Source organism: Furipterus horrens, unplaced genomic scaffold, assembly GCF_987537825.1.
Source record: "Furipterus horrens unplaced genomic scaffold, mFurHor1.1.pri manual_scaffold_10, whole genome shotgun sequence".
Classification (NCBI taxonomy): Eukaryota; Metazoa; Chordata; class Mammalia; order Chiroptera; family Furipteridae; genus Furipterus; species Furipterus horrens.
The window spans coordinates 37,795,745-37,812,976 of NW_028327180.1; the positions used below are offsets into that span (position 1 = coordinate 37,795,745).

At 55.5% G+C, this 17,232-nt stretch overlaps 1 protein-coding gene across 1 annotated transcript; it reads right to left on the reverse strand.

The window, feature by feature from the left end:
* Positions 1-53: 53 nt before the first annotated feature.
* On the reverse strand, positions 54-9,599 carry KLF16 (KLF transcription factor 16). Its single transcript, XM_090289203.1, has 2 exons — positions 9,025-9,599; positions 54-1,771 (listed from the first exon to the last, which is right to left on the reverse strand). Exons 1-2 carry the CDS (start codon positions 9,479-9,481, stop codon positions 1,470-1,472), a joined length of 759 nt encoding a protein of 252 aa, XP_090145329.1. The 5' UTR covers positions 9,482-9,599; the 3' UTR covers positions 54-1,469.
* Positions 9,600-17,232: the final 7,633 nt, after the last annotated feature.

A 17,232-nucleotide genomic window follows, 5' to 3' on the forward strand; every position in this document is an offset into this window, starting at 1 on the left:
AACAGTGCAGATGCCACAAACCTCCTGCAGCCAACAGTGGGGGGGGGGGGGGGCGCATGCCCTTTTAGGGTCTGGGGGTAGAGCCTGGATACCTTCCCACTCCTGGGCGGGGTAGGGGTGGTCCTCAGTGCCTCTGTCCAAAACGAAATCCAACCAACACTACCAGAGGACATGGCATCCACCCCCTCCACCTTAAGTTCAGATCACGAGGACCCTTCCCTCACACCCCAACCCCTGGGGATAGCAGACCACCTATACAAGCCCAGATCAAGAAAAGTAGCGCCTGAAAAAATATTCTACCAGGTCAAAAACAAAACAAAACCACGAGCTATTCCCAGAGGGTTCTATTCCCAGGGAGTTTGGGGCCAGTCCTGCCTCCTGTCCTTCAGGTCAGGACCTCAATCACTGGTCCAGGCATTGCAGCCCAGGGGGACACGCAGCAGGGCAGGACTGAGCCATGGCTCCCATCTCTACCTGCAGGGGCTGGGAAGAGTGCATGTAGTCCAGTGGCTCTCTGGTCCCTAATGGGAAGGAGAGGAGGCAATGATTGTCACATGATGCTTCGGAAGGCCAAAGTCGGGGACCCTGCCCCTGTAGGAGCAGGGAGTGGCTGTGGCACCAGCTTCCCCGAAGAACTGTCTTTCTCACACACTCACACACCCACTCAGGGGGACAGGACATCCCCCTAGCCAGCAGAGATAAGAAAATAAATAAGCTGGCATTCATTCTATCCCCCTTATTTGTTTCCCCTCAAAATGAGGCAAACTGCTCTTTGGAAGAACCCTGTTCCTCTCTTGCCCTCCCCATCTCAGAAGCAAAACCAAGACCCTATGGATACCCTCCTCTCCCCTACTACCTCTTGGGGCTGGGGAGCCGGGGGGGCCCCTCCTATGGGCAGGAGAGCAGAACCTGTGGACACCTGAGATCGAATACCCGAGTCGGGGACGGCCAGGCCGCACCCCATTTCCCTGAACGACTCCAATGGCTTTCCGTGGGGTGAGGGGCCCCAGGCGGATGGATGGGGACAGGTGGGCCCTCTGTCACGCCTGGTTCCTCTATGGCTCTTTCCACACTTCCCAACCTGGAGAGAGGGCCTGGGGCTGATTCCAAACACTGGGCAGAGGGTACCTTTCCTTTCCTGCCCCACCCCACACACATCCCCCAAACCAGAGAAGTGGTGAAGGGGAAAGGGAAGCACCTGCCAGCCACCCACCTGGGATCCCAGTTTAGTAGATGGGAAGAGTTACAGGTCATGGCTATTTACAGACACCGGCCCCAGCCACCCATCCTGGGGAGCAATCTCCAAGGTCCCACTGACCCCAGTCCAGTCTCGGGCCCCGCCCCCTCCTTGCTTTCTTGAGGGGATCAGAGGCACCTTAGGGCCCTCAAGGGAATACTGGAAGGGGGCCTGGACAACAGGCATGTTGCTGGTGCTCTGGGTGGGGTGAGCTCCGGGCGGAGGGACGGCCCTACAGGCCGGCAGGGGCTGGGCTAGGTGCTGGGCTGGGCGCAGGGCTGCCAGCCAGGCTGCAGGGCAGTGAGTCGCTGGGCGAGGTGCTGCGGGTGCCCGGACGCCGGAGCAGTTCCGGGCGGAAGCCTGGGTGGCGGCGTGCATGCTTGGTGAGGTGGTCACTGCGGGTGAAGCGCTTAGAGCAGAGCGGACAGGGGAAGCGCTTCTCCCCAGTGTGCGTTCGGTGGTGGCGGGCCAACTCGTCGGAACGTGCGAACTTCTTGTCACAGCCAGGCCAGTCACAGGCAAAGGGGCGCTCACCTGGATGGAGGAGGCAGAGGACAGAGAAACAGTGGTCAATGGGGTGGCGGTAGGGGACAGAGAGAGGGGGCCTTCACATTAGATCCCCAAAGCATCTCAGTCAGTTGTCTCACTCCCACCCATAGTTCTAGAGGCTGAATTCTGGGTGTGAATTTAAAACATGTAAATGCGAAAAGTGATAAAAGGACCCCTGCTCATATTCTCGCCCTTGATTTCCTGGAACTTGTAGTAATTACACAGCTATGAGCACTTTCCCTTGGTTAAAAGTAGAAACTACAGAGGCTGGGTTCTACCAACCCCACCCTACCCCATCCCAGTAACCCCAGGACGGTACCATGGTGATGAGGGTCTCCCTGTGTATTTGTCACACACATGCAGGCTCAGATGCAAGGTGAGTTTTTGGAGGGGATTCTCCTCATGCAACCTGGTCCCACTGTCCAACCCCCACACTACCCCTTGGCACCCCTCCTTTGGGACATTTCTGGGCCTCTGAGGTGTTGGGATCCTGGTTAAAACGCCTCCTTTTGGAAATGATCACTTGGGGTGCATAGTGGGGGACACAATCTGGGCAGTTTTCCCTGCCCGACCCCTCCGCTGACCCTCGTGGCAACTCCATGGGCAGACAGACATACGAAGGGCTGCCTGGGCCACCACCACACCTGCATATTCAGGTACAACAGCCCCACAGGTAGGTCCCCAGCCCAACAGCACTGGGAAGGGGCGGGGCGCAGAGGCCAGCGGTAGTTACTCTGCAACTTCCTCCGCAGACCACACCCACCGCCCTGGCCGGCCTCACCCATCCTGCTCCGGCTGGCCGCCCTCCTAGCCCAGCCCCCAACCCGGTCTGGGGTCTCTGCCCTACAACTCTGAGGAGCGTGACCCCCATCGTCTCTCCAGCTGGCCAGGTGGCGCCAAGGGCCCCCACCCTTAGACTCCTTCCAGCCCTGATCCCCACCACGCAGCAGGCCAAGGGGCCGGTCATCCGGAGCTTGCACCCTGCAGGTCTCTGCACCGGTTATCTGGTCCCCCGGAATACGGGGGGGGGTGGGGGGGGGTGTTGTTCCGCCAGATGCCCAGAGGTTTTGAAGTGTTTGTAGTAAATAGAACGTGGACTTGGGAGGCGGTTTGTCCACAGGGGTGTGTGATGCCTCTCGTCACACTGGATGGAGCCCCATGTAAGAAAGAGGACAGCTGGACTGGGTCAAGAGGGCCACAGCTTCCTCAGGGCGTCACCTCATGGGTTAAATACACTGAAAGGCCTACTCTGAAACACTCCCATTGGTGGGGGGCAGGTGGTGGAGGAGGCAGGCAGAAGGGGATCCTCAGACAGGGGTCAGCTAAGACCCTCAAATCAGGAAACCATGTGAGGGATACAGACAGAAGTGACCAGGAGATAGACCTGCAGCCATGGGGTGGGGGGCAGGGCCAGGATTCTCAGGGTCACCCAGTGGATTTCTACTGTGAAAGCTCCAGGCTGGGATGGGGGCCACCAGTGGACTCCACAGGGATTCAGCCATCACCCTGGCCCAGGTAACCCTCCCCTCCCTCATCCCTTCCTCCTGGCCACACATGGTCAACTCCAACAGGACAGAAGATCAGAAGCCCAACAGACCTCCCGCAGAAGGTTTCTTGTGGGATACCTGTAGGTCATGTCAGGCTGTCCCAAGGAGGGCATGAGCCCAGGTGTCTGGAAAGGGGTACTGGTACCACCTTCCCCAGGGAGTCACAGGCCACAACTGTGCAGCTCGGGGGAGAGCAACTGTCCCTAAGACCACAGGCAGCCCCAAATCCTTGGGGCTGTTCCCTTCACTCTCCATGCCTCCCCCAAACAATCCAGAAGGCAGGATCAGCAGCAGCTGGGGGAGGGGTTGCAGCAGGGACGACCTGTCCAGAATCAGGGGGTTCAAAGAGTTCCAGAAGGGATCCCAACCTCACCTCAACTGAGACCTTTCAGAGGACCTATCTGGGAGTCCAGTTACTGGGACAGAGATGCTGGCTTTGGACTAGATCCAGGGCCTAGGGTTGCTAGCGACACCCCTCCAAGGGACACACAGTTGTGTCACCATCTTGCAGGGCAGAGTCAGGAGAGCAGAAGGGGGAGGGAGCATCCTGCTGCTTTTGCAGCCGGTAGTTGGCTTACTTCCCCATTTAGGGTGGTGGGGCTGGTCCCCACCTTCCCCCCACTCCGCCCCCCAGTTCCACTTTGCAACAAGCAGGTTGCATGAACTGTGACAGCGCCTGCCAGGGCAGGACGCAGGCAGCTGAGAACACAGCTGTCGCACAGAGCTCATTGGCTAGCTCATGGGTGTGGGGACACCCGCAGCCCCAACCAGCCCTGCTCACGTGGTTCTGCTCCCACAGTGGCCAGGGTGGCTTCCAGCCCCACAACGACGGCCAAATACCTGCAAGATGCCAGGCCCTGCCACCCTCTCACAGTCCACTGGCAAATAAAAGCAAAAACATTCAGAGGCTCAGGGCCAGTGAGGGTCCCAGGTATGGCCACCTGGCTGAAACAGGTGCTGGAGAACATTCAGTGGGTGGATTTGACCCTGAAAGGCTGAACCGGATGAACTAGGGAAAGCCAGCAACCAATATGGTGCCATGTAGCTTTAGCTTACCCTAGTGGTGCTTCCCACCCCCCACTGTCCCCTTTTTCAGCTTTTCTATCTATGCGCTCAGCATCTCCTGGGTGCGATATTGCACCCCGCCCCGCCCCGGGCATATTGAATACATCTCTGGAAAGAGTCTAGAAGCCAGAGAACTCAAGCTCTGTCTCCTGGCTAGGCTCAGCTCAGGCAATGGCTAACATGCTTGCCCATCATCTTTTTTACCCCTCCCCCAACGCAGGAGCTTTGACTACCCCATTTATTTAAAAGGATAGCCATCTGCAGTCCCTCCTTTGTTCCTCCTCCATTCTGGAGGACCCAGGCTGCCTCAGCTCACTTCTTACCCACAATGGCATCTTTTGGTATGGAGAGGGGTTCTTGGTAACTGAGGTTAGGGGTACACTCCCACAGTCCCCCCAAAGCATGTGTGTTTCAGAGACCTGATGTTCTGGAAACATCACTGGGCCAAAGTGGTCCACCTAGCCCCGCTCCTTCCCTGGGAGGCCAGCTCCTCACCCCCATATCATTTGCCCATTACTGGGCCATCTGGGCCACCTTTATCAGGGAGCTTGGGTGGTGGGTGGTTATCATTCCCTGCAATGTTGGGGGGCCCCTCCCCTACACCCCAGCTAGGGCATAGGCATCTGCAGCCAGTTTCAGCTGCTCTCTGCACCTCTGCCCACTAGAGGAAGGAGCTAGGTAGGGCACCCAGTCCCCCTTAAGGCCTAGCAATGTCCCCCCTGCTCCACCCCCAGATAAGCCACCAGTCTCCTGAGCCCCACCTAACTTTAAGGGAGCTTCCAGCTCAGTCAGGGGAGCTTGGCTGCTGCCTCTCCGGGCCTCAGTTTCCCCATCTGCCTCTCCTCCTGGGGCCTCTTCAGCAAACTATAATCATCACTGCCACCTTGCACTCCCAGGGCTATTGAATCAGAAAACTGGGGGTAACCCTACCCTCTTCCTGCCCCATGTCCTGAGGCTTCCCCTTCCCACCCAATTCATATATCAACCTATTCCTCTCTTTCTACACAGTGGCCTGCCTCTTCAACCCATAATCCCTTCTCCATAAACGGATTTTCCCCTACAAAGCCCAACTGCTCCAAGCCTTCCCCCTATTCTGCCCTTGGGATTAAATGTAGCCCTCAGGCTGTTCTGCCCCCTCACACCACCAGGGCCCCTGCCCCCCTTCCCTGCAGGCAGGGTGCTGTCCCCTCTCCTGGGACACACCCCTCTCTGCCCCACCCAACCCCCAGGCTTCAGGTCTCTACTGAGAGGCCTCTTCCAGGAAGCCCTTTTCCTCTATCAACCCCCAAGGCTCTAGGGTCCCAGGAAACAGACAGGGATCCCCATATTGCCTTGCTCACAGTAGGTGCTCAACTACTATTTCTCAGACTTAAGAAGACAGGGTTTTAGAGTGAAACAGGGGGTCGCCATTGGAAGTGATCCTGCAATACCACATGGGACACTGGGAGATAACTAAGAACATCTAAAACTGTCCTAAGTGGGGAGAGTTCCTGGCACCGAGTGGGTGGGGGCCAGGGGAACTAAGCCCCTGTCAAGGCGCACATGGCTGACTGCGTGCTGGGCACTGGGGGTGCAGGCAAGGGAGCCATCGGGAGATGAGGGAGGCTGGGAGAGCAAGTAGACAGCCAGCTTCTCCTCCCGCCCCCGCCCCATCTCCCTGCGTATCCATGGCAACGGTGTCAACATCCCTACAGCTTTCAAAGTCCTTGCCCGCCCCACGCAGAAGAGCTCTGCTCCCTCTGCGCTGGGCCAGGGACTGCGGGCAGGGCACAGAGAACCACAGAACAGCCCTTCTAGCACTCTGTGCAGTTGGGTAGCCCTGTGAAAACACCCCATTGACCCTCCCTGCGCCAAATGAAGCAGGGATGATGGAGACACCAAGCTCACTCCAGTGCCTCAGTATGCTCATCCGTGCAATAGGACTAGACTACCACTGGCATTGTCTTTACAGAGAGAACAGGCCTCAGACAGGAAAGGGTGGGGGTAGTAATCTCTCCCAAGGGCCCTTTGGAGGACAGAGAGCTCAACAGACTGCTAGCTCTAATTATGCTCTGTCCCTAGCCTTGGGACACCCAGGATGAACATGGATTCCCCAACCCCAAAATGAGCTTAACAGGGGTGAAAAAGCCCAAAAGGTTTTCACACAGACTCTACATAGGGTTGGTGGTCCTGGGCATCAGGGAGACACTGAACAAGCAATCATTAAGCATGCAAGTGTTCAAAACCCTTAGGAAATGGAACCAAGGGTGCCTGCCAATAGGGTCCAGGAACGGCGCCCCACTAGGTCTTTTGCACTATTGTTATAAAGGAAGCTCCAAGACGGGACATCCAGAACCACAGCTCCTACAGGGTACAGGACCCAGCACAAATGGCACCCTGCCCTCTCCACCATCTGCACCCATCCCTACAACACTTCAACTCGGCCTACCAGGCCTCAGTATCTCATTTAAAATGGGGATGGAGCCTTGGCTGGTGTGGCTCAGTGAATTGAGCGTCAGCCTGTGAGCCAAAAGGTCGTGCGTTCAATACCCGCCAGGGCACATGCCTGGGTTGCAGGCCAGGTCCCCAGTTGAGAACATGTGAGAGGCAGCCAATCAACTCTTCTCTGGCTCATTGATGTTTCCCTCCCTCTCTTTTCCCTCCCTTCCCTTCTCTCTAAAAATAAATAAATAGAACCTTTAAAAAAAATGAGGAAGTCAATACTGCCATACTGGCCCCAGCAAGGAGTCCTTCCTCCCCTATGAACTCAGGGGGTTGGCTACCACTGCCTGGGGGCCTAAAGAGGCTCTGAAGGATGCCAGGACACCCTGAACAAGTGTCCCATGGGAGCTACGGTGGAAGGTGGCCTGGCAACTGCCTTCACCCCATCCAAAAGTCTGACAGAATATGGAAAAAATAAATAAAACCATATGAAGGCACTGCAGGGGGTAGGGGTAGGGGGTGTGGGTGTCCAAAAAGCTCTCAGAGAATCAATACCTCAGGTGAGAGATGGGACAGGCAGATGGGCACAGTGATAAGTGAGAGCCTGGTCCCTCTGTTTCTTCTGTCAAGTCTCCCAATTCAGCCCTCCCCACCATGCTGTTGAGATAGGAACTCACCACAAATGAGCCACTGAACTCCTAGACACCAACCCACTGCCCATGAACTTCCAAATATCCCTTCCACAGACACAAGGACCCAGCTATCTATTTTTTTTTTTTTTTAAGATTTTACTTATTTTTAGAGAGAGGAAGAAAGGGAGAAAAGAGGGAAAGAAACATCAATGCGTGGTTGTCTCTCGTGCACCCCGAAATGGGGACCTGGCTCACAACCCAGGCATGTGCCCTGACTGGCGACCCTTTGGTTCGCAGGCCAATGCTCAATCCACTGAGCTACACCAGCCAAGGAAGGACCCCACTGTCTTGAAGAGCAAATACTATCCAGTAACCAGTAACCAAACAGAGAATGATGGTGGCTCCTTGTAAGAAAATGTAGACCCTGCCCCAGGTCCTGGCCTGGCTGTGCACAGGGGAACAAAGCCTTCACCCCTTGAGGACAAGGGACAGGGACTGAGAGGCAGGAAGAGTAGAGAGTGGGCAGGGGGGCTGCCATCACTCGTGTGGCATTTGAGACCTGGCCATTGGCCTGGGGCTGCCCACTATGTGTCACTAGCACATACTAACCTGCTTTCCTGCACCCTATCCATGTGCTCCCATAATGGGAGCATGTCTACTGAACCAAGATCCGCCATCCCCGGTCCCCAGCCCAAACTCATAGCATGGAGGGCACTCTAAGGGTGGAGGATGAAAACCTATGGACAGGAGAGGGGGCCCACAGTAGGAAAGAGGGAGACAGAGTGAAAGCAGAGTGTAGGAATGACCAGCAGCGCCATTCCTCCAGCTTCCCCTTGCTACCGTGCTCCACCCACTGGGCTATGAGAGGTGACTGTCCGAAAATCCTACCCCTCAACCTTGTACCCCTTCCGGGTTCCGCAGCAAGTGGGGGCAAGCCACACGCTAGAAAACAGGGCGAGTACCTAATTCATTCAGGGGGTCCCTCTTTCAAATCTCTCTCCTCAGACTCAGGCCCCAACCCTCATTCTCAGCCTCACTCTCAGCCCCCTCTCTCCGCCTAATTAACCCTCCCCCCAACGCAAACTCGGGCCCTGCACCAGGCGCTGGGCCTTTCTCTGGAGAGAATCCATGCGGCCATCCCCGAGACAGAGACGCGACTTCTCCTCCGTTTCTACAGCTAAGGAACTGGGGTATGGGAAAAGAACGAATGATTATCTCAGAGCCCGGTGCTCCAACTACGGTATACACCACCCAGGCCGAACGCAACAGAAAAGGAGAAAAAGGCTAACAGGGAAGGGGGCTGCCTGGGACACCCAACGGGACTCTCCGACTCAGCGGCGCCGGGCGCCCAGAGCCCGGACCGCTGCCTCGGCGCCCGCCATCCGCGCACCGCCAGACCGCGTGGCCGCCACGCCCCCTGCACGCGCTCCACCCACCGAGACCCCGCCCTCCCCCGGCAGGCTCGGCGACGGCCCGGGCGCGCCCCCCTCCCCGCCCCCGAAGCGCCACGCAGTTTCGGGGTCCCAGCGGAGGCGGAGGCGCGAGAGGCCACCCCCAGGAGGGCCAGACTCACCTGTGTGTGTTCGCAGGTGCGATTTGAGGTGCGAGGACTTGTAGTACGCTTTGGCGCAGCCCGGGAAGGGACAGCGGTGGCTCTTGGAGGCGGCGGGCGCGGCACCGGGGGCGCGGCCGGAGGACGGGGACGAGGCCGCTGAAGAGGAGGAGGTGGAAGAGGCGCCCCCCGGGGCCGCAGCAGGCCCGCCACGCAGGTCGGCCAGGATGCTGGCAGCTAGCAGGTGGGGCGCGGTGTTGGCTCCTGGACCCGGGCCGGGGGCGGCCCGGGGGAGCGAGGGCTGCGGCCCCGGGGGCCCGGGTGGGGCGGCCTCGCGGCGTGGTGCGCGCACATCCAGGCCGGCGGCGGGGCCCGCACCCTCGGGGCCCGGCCGCCCGCGGTGCACCACGGCGCCGGAGGAGATGGCCATGAGCACGTCAGCTGCGAAGTAATCCACGCACGCTACCGCCGCCGACATGCCGGAAAAGGGCGCGCAACGCGGACTGAGCGGAGGCGGTGGAAGAAGCGCCCGTCCGGCCGGCGGCGGCTGCTCGAGTGCGGGAGGAGGGGGAGGAGGCGGGCGCGCGCCGCCGCCGCCGCCGCCCGCGCTCGTCCCGCCCCGCCCCACCTCGCCTGACGCGCCCTGACGCACCGGAGCCCGCGGAGGCGGCCACGTCCCGCCCCGCCCGGAGGACGCCCCCTCGGGGCGCCGCGGCCACGCCTCTAGCTCGGCGCGCCCTCCAGTGCCCCGCAAACCGCGCGCTGCAGCCGGAGCCGCCTCCCGGGCGCGCCTACTCCTGCTTCTAAGCGCGCCCGGCCTCCTGCCCTGAGCTCTCCTTACCCACGCGGGGCGCCAGGCCTGGGCCCCGATCTTACTGGGGGATCCCTTCCCCTGTCACACTGCCCCCAGTCCTCTCCTCAAAGCGCCCCTTTCCCGTATAACCCTAACGCCGGAGCGCGCCCCGCCCCTCCCTCCCCGACGGCCCTCACCCCCTCCCCGCGCTCCCTTCCCTTCTCGGCGCGCTCTCCGCCCCCTCACCGGCGCGCCCATCCCACGGCGCCGCGCGCGGCCGGCGGGAGCCCGCCCCTTCCCCGGACGCTTCCACTCGGGCCTTGGCGCGCCCCCGTTCGCGATGGAGGAGGACTCCACACCCCACGTGGCTGGATGAGGGTACAGATGCGGCCAGCCCCGCCCCCCGGCCACGTGCGCGACTCTTTCCCCTTTCCTCCCTGGCCTGCCCTGCTTGACTGCGCGCATCTACGTCCCCTTGCCCGTCTTCGCCGCTCCTGGAGGTCCCCGGCGCCTTCCCAGATTAGGCACCGAGGGAATGGGGCGCCCCGCACCGCCGGCTCGAACGAGCCTGCGTTCGTTCCTCTAGGCGCCCCACTCAGGAGTCACTTATGCTTGCCTCACTAGGGCTGGAGAGGGCCGGTCTGCGTTCGGGGAGGGCGAGAGTAGCAGGGTTGGGAACTGGAGTCCACAGGAGACTCAAAGGGCTGGGGTCGGGCGTCTTGGAGAGGCAGAGCATCACGGCCCTGCCGGTACACGCAGGTCGAGGACATCGCTCCTCGGCGTTACCAGGGGTCCTTGTCCAGACAGTTTTCTAATGGCTAGGGACGCAAATGGCCGGGTTCTGCTGGCCCAAACTGGGAGGTCCGCGGAAGTGGGCAGCCACGCCCCCGCCTCTTCCTCTGCCGGCGTAGGGGCGGTGCAGTGGCCTGAGCGGCCTCTAGGGGTCCTGAGTGACCTCCATGGTGCCTGCTGGGCCTCCCTGCCCGGATCCCAGTCGCTAATGTGGGCCCTGACCTACTTGTGAAGAAGGCCTATGACCTTGACCCCAGCCACAGTCCAAAACTTTAATCTTACCCTCTCCACCTGCAACTCCTACTGACCTGACCCAGGGGTCTCTTCCCCCTACCACTGTGCTATCTCCTTGGTGGTGCCAGCTTGTGCCAGCCTCCTCTGGCAGGCCAGAGGGAGGAGAGGAACATGGAGAGTTGACTTATGGCTGCAGATACAAATTGCAGCCCAGTGGGCTCCCTTTGGCAGACAAGCCCATTCTCCCTGGCCTGAGGCTTTGAGGTCCACTCTGGACAGCCACTATCCAGGTGGGCACTCAGTAAGCACTGGGGGTCGGACTTCTTGCCGACCTGAGTCCCCTCTTACTTTGAAGATCTAGGAGGTGGATCACCTTGGCAGGCCCCCAACCCGCCCCCCCTCCATCTCAGCAGTCCTTAGGGGCCTCAGGTCACCCATCCACAGGTACTGCTTGGTCCCCATGACCCAGCCTCTCCAGCCCAGAAGAGACAGAGCATCTTTTGGGTTCTGCTCACCAGACACCGGGCAAAACAGCAGGATGAGAAAGAGGCTAGGATCTTTCCACCCATGTTTATTAGGCCAGAGTGATCCCCCCAAGGGCTGAACTCCAAGGGCTCAGTCTAGGGCAAGGCAGCTGGAAGTCTGACAATGGCATTGGGTGAACAGGCACAGGCCTGACAAGTGGAGGAAGTGGGGGTAAGCCTCCCAGAGGCAGCTCACACCAGCCTAAAGTGCAAGAACCCTCGAGTGATGCAGCAGGCATACAGGGTAGTGGCTGAAGAGATGCCCTCTTTCCATAGGCAGAAGGGGGTAAGCTATGGCAAGTCAAGTCAGGGCTACTAACCTGGCTGTGCCAGAAAGCTGAGTGGCCTGGGACAAGTCATTCTCTTGGGCCTCAGGTGTGAACCATTCTCAGTGATAATCAGGGTCTCAGGCCTGTGGCCTACATCTACAGGCCACACTAGCTGTTCTGCAGGCAGGATCTTCTGTGTAGAGTCCCATGCTCTTACCTATGGGGTTTCTCTTCACACCCGTGTGCCAGGGCCACCTGGGCAACCAGCACATATATAGCCCTCAAATCCCTGTGACCCACAAGTCCCATTCTGACCCAGCTCAGCCTTGTGTCTGGTCACTCTCCTCACTATAACCCTCAGGTCACCCCGTTCCACAGATGGAGAAATCAAGGCTGCAACAGGGCTGATCAACAGTCCATGTGTGCACAGACCTAAGCAGCCTTAAGGGTTTGGGGAAAATACAAAAGGAGGTGGCCTGAGCTTGTTTGGAGCAGGGGACCCACCTGGCATCAGTCCCTCTTTTCTCCAGACCTACTTCCTCACCTGTAAACTAGGGATCATCTTTGCCCTTAACTGACAGCACAAAGGGGTTCAGGAGGCCAGGGTAGATGCAGCCAGGTGTGGAGGTAGAGGGCATGCAGGTGCAGATGAGGGCAAGGCTACATAAAGTGGATGTACCCTGGAGCCCATGTGCCCAAGGAGAAGGTGTGCAGATGGGTCAGGTCAGAATCAAGGCTCCAGGGTATGTACATGTGTATATATGTATAGACACACTATAATGGCCTTACCATCTTTTAAGAAAGTGTTGGTGTGGCTCAGTGGATTAAGTGCCGGCCTGTAAACCAAGAGGTTGCTGGCTTAATTCCCAGTCAGGACACATGCCTGGGTTGTGGGCCCCAGTTGGTAGCATGTGAGAGGCAACCTATCGATGTATCTCTCACACATCAATGTTTCTCTCCCTCTCTAAAAAAAAATTTTTAAGTGAGGACTTCATTTTTTTTGTTTTATTAGTACTTTCTGTACAATTCAACTTTTTTACCTATGTATATTTTTTACTTTCATTTTCTTTAAAGTCAACGGTATCTAGGCTGTGCAATTATGGGTCACGTGTCCTTTGTTTTTTATACTTTTCTATATGAAAAATGATTTTCTAAATAAATCCCCCTTTAGTGTGGGCTGGATTCAGGGAGTCACTTCCAAAGTACAGGGCAAGAAAAAGGGAGGACAGCAGTTTGCTATGGGAATACCATGCTGGACCCTACCTCAGCCAGGTGGTCAAGGTCAACCTCAGGGTGATGTCCTGTGCGTGTTGGGGACTCCTGATAAGATGTGACCAGAAGGGGACCTCACATTGGTGTGCTCTTCCCCAAAACCCACAACCCCAGTCTATTCATCAGAAAATGGGCCAGATTAGGGAACATGTCACAAAATGCCCCCCAAACTGTCAAGGTCAGGAAAAACAAGGGAAGACTTGTTGAAGTACCCTAGATAAGAAACTAAGAGACATGATGACAATGCCATGTGGATCATGGGACAGATAAGGGTGTCAGTGGAAAACCTGCTAAGACTGGCATACAGTCTGGCATGTACATGGTGGGAATGCTCAAGTCAATTTCTTGGCTTTAACACACCATGAGGGGTTCTGAGGTGAAGGGTAGATGGGAACTTTCTATACTGTCTCTGCAACTTTTCTGTAAACCTCAAATGATTCCAAAATGAAAATTTTAAAACATGGAGAGTGGTAAGAGTCATTAATAATTACCACATGGATAGTAACAGCTTACATCAGAGACACTGCATACTGTCTCAATGATTTGTATGAAGCTTACCAAAACTGTAAATGTGCCCTTTGACCCAGCAATTCCACTCCAAAAAAAGGTACCCAAAAAATATTCATAAAGAAGTATGTGTAGTTGCACTATTTATAATTAGAAAAAAAGAAAGTAACCTCAACATTGGTTACTAAGTTATGGAGAACTTGCCTTGGGAGAACCAGGACACAAGGTTAGGAGGGAGAAGCCAGCTCCAACTTCGGAGGAGGCCTGTTCATGCTGTGATCTGTGTTTTCACCTTATCTGCAGCTTATCCACAGTGGTTACCTCTGGAGGGGCCTGCAGACCTCACAGGGACATGGAGGAGCAAGAGGGGACATGGGGGTTTAGGAAGCAGTGGACCAGCTCCTTAGAGGGGCTTGCCAGGTAGCACACAACCTATTCTGCCAGATACTACCCTTACCACTCAGTGTTGGTCCTGCTCCTTCTGCCCCTCGGTGAGCCAATGTCTCAGCACTACAGCAGCCTTTGGTGATGGAGCATTTTAGAGACTAATGCACACTTTGCGCTCTCTTAAGGCATCTGTGTTTATTTCCAACATGTGTGAGACTACTTACCATGGTCCAGGGATCCCTCACACACACGAGCAGCCAAGAGCTCGGGGTGGGACAATGGACATGGCCAGGCCTACCCAGAAGGTGGGCATGTGACTGTCCTACTGCTAGCACACCACACTAGATACACCAGTTCCTGGCTCAGAGCTGTTGGGGAAAGACCCAGGGCCCCCATTCCTTCTCTGGCTCTGGTGTTCACTCATTTCCTTTCACGTGGGGATTCCCTCGCCAGAGCTTCTGCTCACCTTCACTCCTTGGCTGGCCCGAGACCCCTGAAAATAGAGGCTCACAGAGGCACAAAGGGGGTTTCACCTGTCCAGCTCTCAAGGACACCCACAAGCCTGGCCCTTGAGCTGCCTCTTGCAGGCCCATGCTCCTCTGGTCCCCATTTGAGCTGCTAAAGAAGAAAAGCCCTTCTCAGGATGCCCTCCTTCTCCAACATGGGTTGGGGAGCTCTGCTAAACACACTGGGCCTCAGAGGACAGCCTGAGCCAGGCCCAGTCCCTTCAGTGTCATCTGTGCATGCTCTGGACACATGTGTGGCTGGGGTCTGTGCCCCATCAGTGCCAGGCACTGGGGTCTGGCAGCTCAGAGCTCGTCCAACAGAGGCACAGCTATAGCCCATGACTGTGAGCACCACAGAAGCCCAAAACCAGAGCCTGGGAAGAGTCCCAGAGCTTGTCTCTGGGGGCAGTTTTGCTTGAACTCTCTCCTCTGTAAGAGGGGACAGTGGGGATGGTGAACCCAGCAGCCCAGGGTTTTCATGAAGATCAACGTGGCGCATGGCAGGAGCTGTTAACAAAAGGATGGAGTCCCTGATGCTGTGCCAGCAACCCTGTCTTATGAATCCCACAGCCAGTAGGTTGGTCCTGCATCCCAAATGAGTCAGTAAGTGCTGCTCCAGGGGGCAGAGGGAAGCCTATACCTTAGACTGAGTGCTCTGGGGCCCTGAGAGGTGGCACCTACTGGAGGCCTCCTCTCAGATCTGGGCCCTGCAGGACCATATCTGAGGTGTGCCAGATCAGGACCGAAGGCTTCAGGGAGCTGTGCGCCACTCTCCTGGGGAGGGGTTCATGCTTAGGGATCTGCTAGGCCCCAGGAGAACATTGCTGACGGGTATGAACATATGTGTCCAGAAAAACTTACCAAATGGAGAAGTGAAAGTTGGCCCTTCTCCCAGCCAGCCTGGCCCATGGGCCATACCAAATGGAAGGGAAAGGGGGTGCATTCTGGGATGTACCACTGGCTTCCCCCATCACTGCGCCTGCATGGTAATCTTGAGTCCAGAGAAAGCCCCCCCCCCCCCCCCCCCAGTATGGACAGAGCAGTCTCAGCAAACTGTTTCACCAAGGTCAATATCATACACTGGGAATATTCGGGGTGGTGGTGCTCATACTTAAATTTTCAGAGTCCTTTTTATCACGGAGTGTGTCTTATGGAACTAGCATTGCCTGGACGTTGCACAAGGCATCAACTATGTATTTTAAGGTGACAATTTTCTCTCAATCTATAAGTTGAAGCAATTTCCCTTTCTACAAAAACAGTCAGGATGGGGGAAGTAGATATGCCCACCTGAGGTTGAGAAGGAAAAAGAACTTGCAGGAATGAGGAGAAGAGACAGGCCTCCAGATCTTGGTAATGAAGTCAGTGGAGCTCAGACTAACTGGGATAACAGCCTCAAACAACCCACATGCAGGCCAGGGCTCAGCATGCCATAAAGACGGCACTTCAGTCGGGAAAGATGGCTTTTTGGGGACATGTAGCTGGGGCAAGTGAATTGGAAAAAAGCAGTTCGTGTTCCTACCTCACTCCTGAGGAGTACTTTCTAGAACTGGACCAGAATTTAAATATATATTAAAAAAAAATTACATTTTCAGAAGATAGCAAATGTTATATAATGTTGAAGTAGAGAAAATATTTCTGAGCATGACACAGAATGCAAAAGTCACAGATGAAAAAACTAATAATAACTAATAACAACTTTAAGTGCCTGGAAAAAATAAATTTGAAAGACAGACAAAAAACACAATCCAAGTCAAAGACAAATGACATAGTGGGGAAAAAACTACTTTTAACAGATAATGGGCTAATTGCCTTAGTATTGAAAGTGTGTCCAGAAAAGAATAACACCAACAACCCAACAGAAAAATGGGCAAAGAATATGAAATACAAACAGGTCTTAAATTTAGGCATGTTTATGATAAACGTAGATCTTTCCAGTTTCAAAATGGTAGAAATTATCAACATAAAAAATAAACCTGACAAAAGCATTGAGATCCACTGTACTTCTAGGAGGCACAAATAAAGCTACATCAAACACTATTTTATGCCTACTAGCTCTGCAAGATCAAGCAATTGAGGACACCAGTCCCTCCCTTTTTTTGGGAGGGGGACAGTTTGGCACTACTGGCTAAGAGATTATGAACTCAGAGAAAATGAAAGCCTTTTTGACCTAGCACTTCTGCACCAAGGCATTCAGCCCACAGCAATATTTCTACTTGGATACAAGTATAGTCAGCCTAGCATTGCTTGTTACAATACTGGAAAGAACCTAAATTTCAACCAGTAGGAAACAAGGTAAATACATGGTACTAATAAAATATGGTACAACCATCAAAACGATTAAGTTCATAGAAAACTCTCCAAGCAGGATCACATGAATAATGAATGATGTTTTGTACAAATATATTAGATATACATGCATAGACTTACTCTGTTGATACATGAGAAACTAGTTTATCTCTGCTCCAGGGGAGGGGGAAGGAAGCCATGGAGGTTAGGGGTGGGATTGACACGAGTTTTCTCCTGACACCGTTTCATGCTCTGAATTTTTTCCTCTGTGTACCAGAAAACACTTTTGTTCAGTTGTAAGCAGTTGCTTTGAACTTGCTGTTTTGCGGAGTCCTGACTCTCAGTAAACTTACATTCTGGTAAGGTGAAAAAACAACATGCTCTGTGACAAGTGCAGTGCCAGAGTGGTCAGTGGGAACATAGGGCTGAGGGGGTCAGGAGGAGGATTGCTTTGGGGAAGAAAGCAACTCAAGCAAGAGACTGAGAGGAAGTCAGACTTAAGAAAAGTTAGCTATGCTGGTGGCCTTGACAGAAGACCAGGGCTTAGTGAGGGTATGTCAGACTCAAAGAGCAGTCTGTGCAAATGTCCTGGCGTGAGAAAGGCAACAGAGAGCTAGGACCACAGATGTTCTCGGCTCTAGTGAATACACATCTCACAT

Excerpts from the sequence above, each read along its gene's own strand:
- KLF16 (XM_090289203.1), bottom strand. The coding sequence starts at position 9,481 with ATGTCGGCGGCGGTAGCGTGCGTGGATTACTTCGCAGCTGACGTGCTC. Across the intron at positions 1,772-9,024 it reads GCACCTGCGAACACACACAG|GTGAGCGCCCCTTTGCCTGT; the intron begins GTGAGTCTGGCC and ends TCCTCCATCCAG.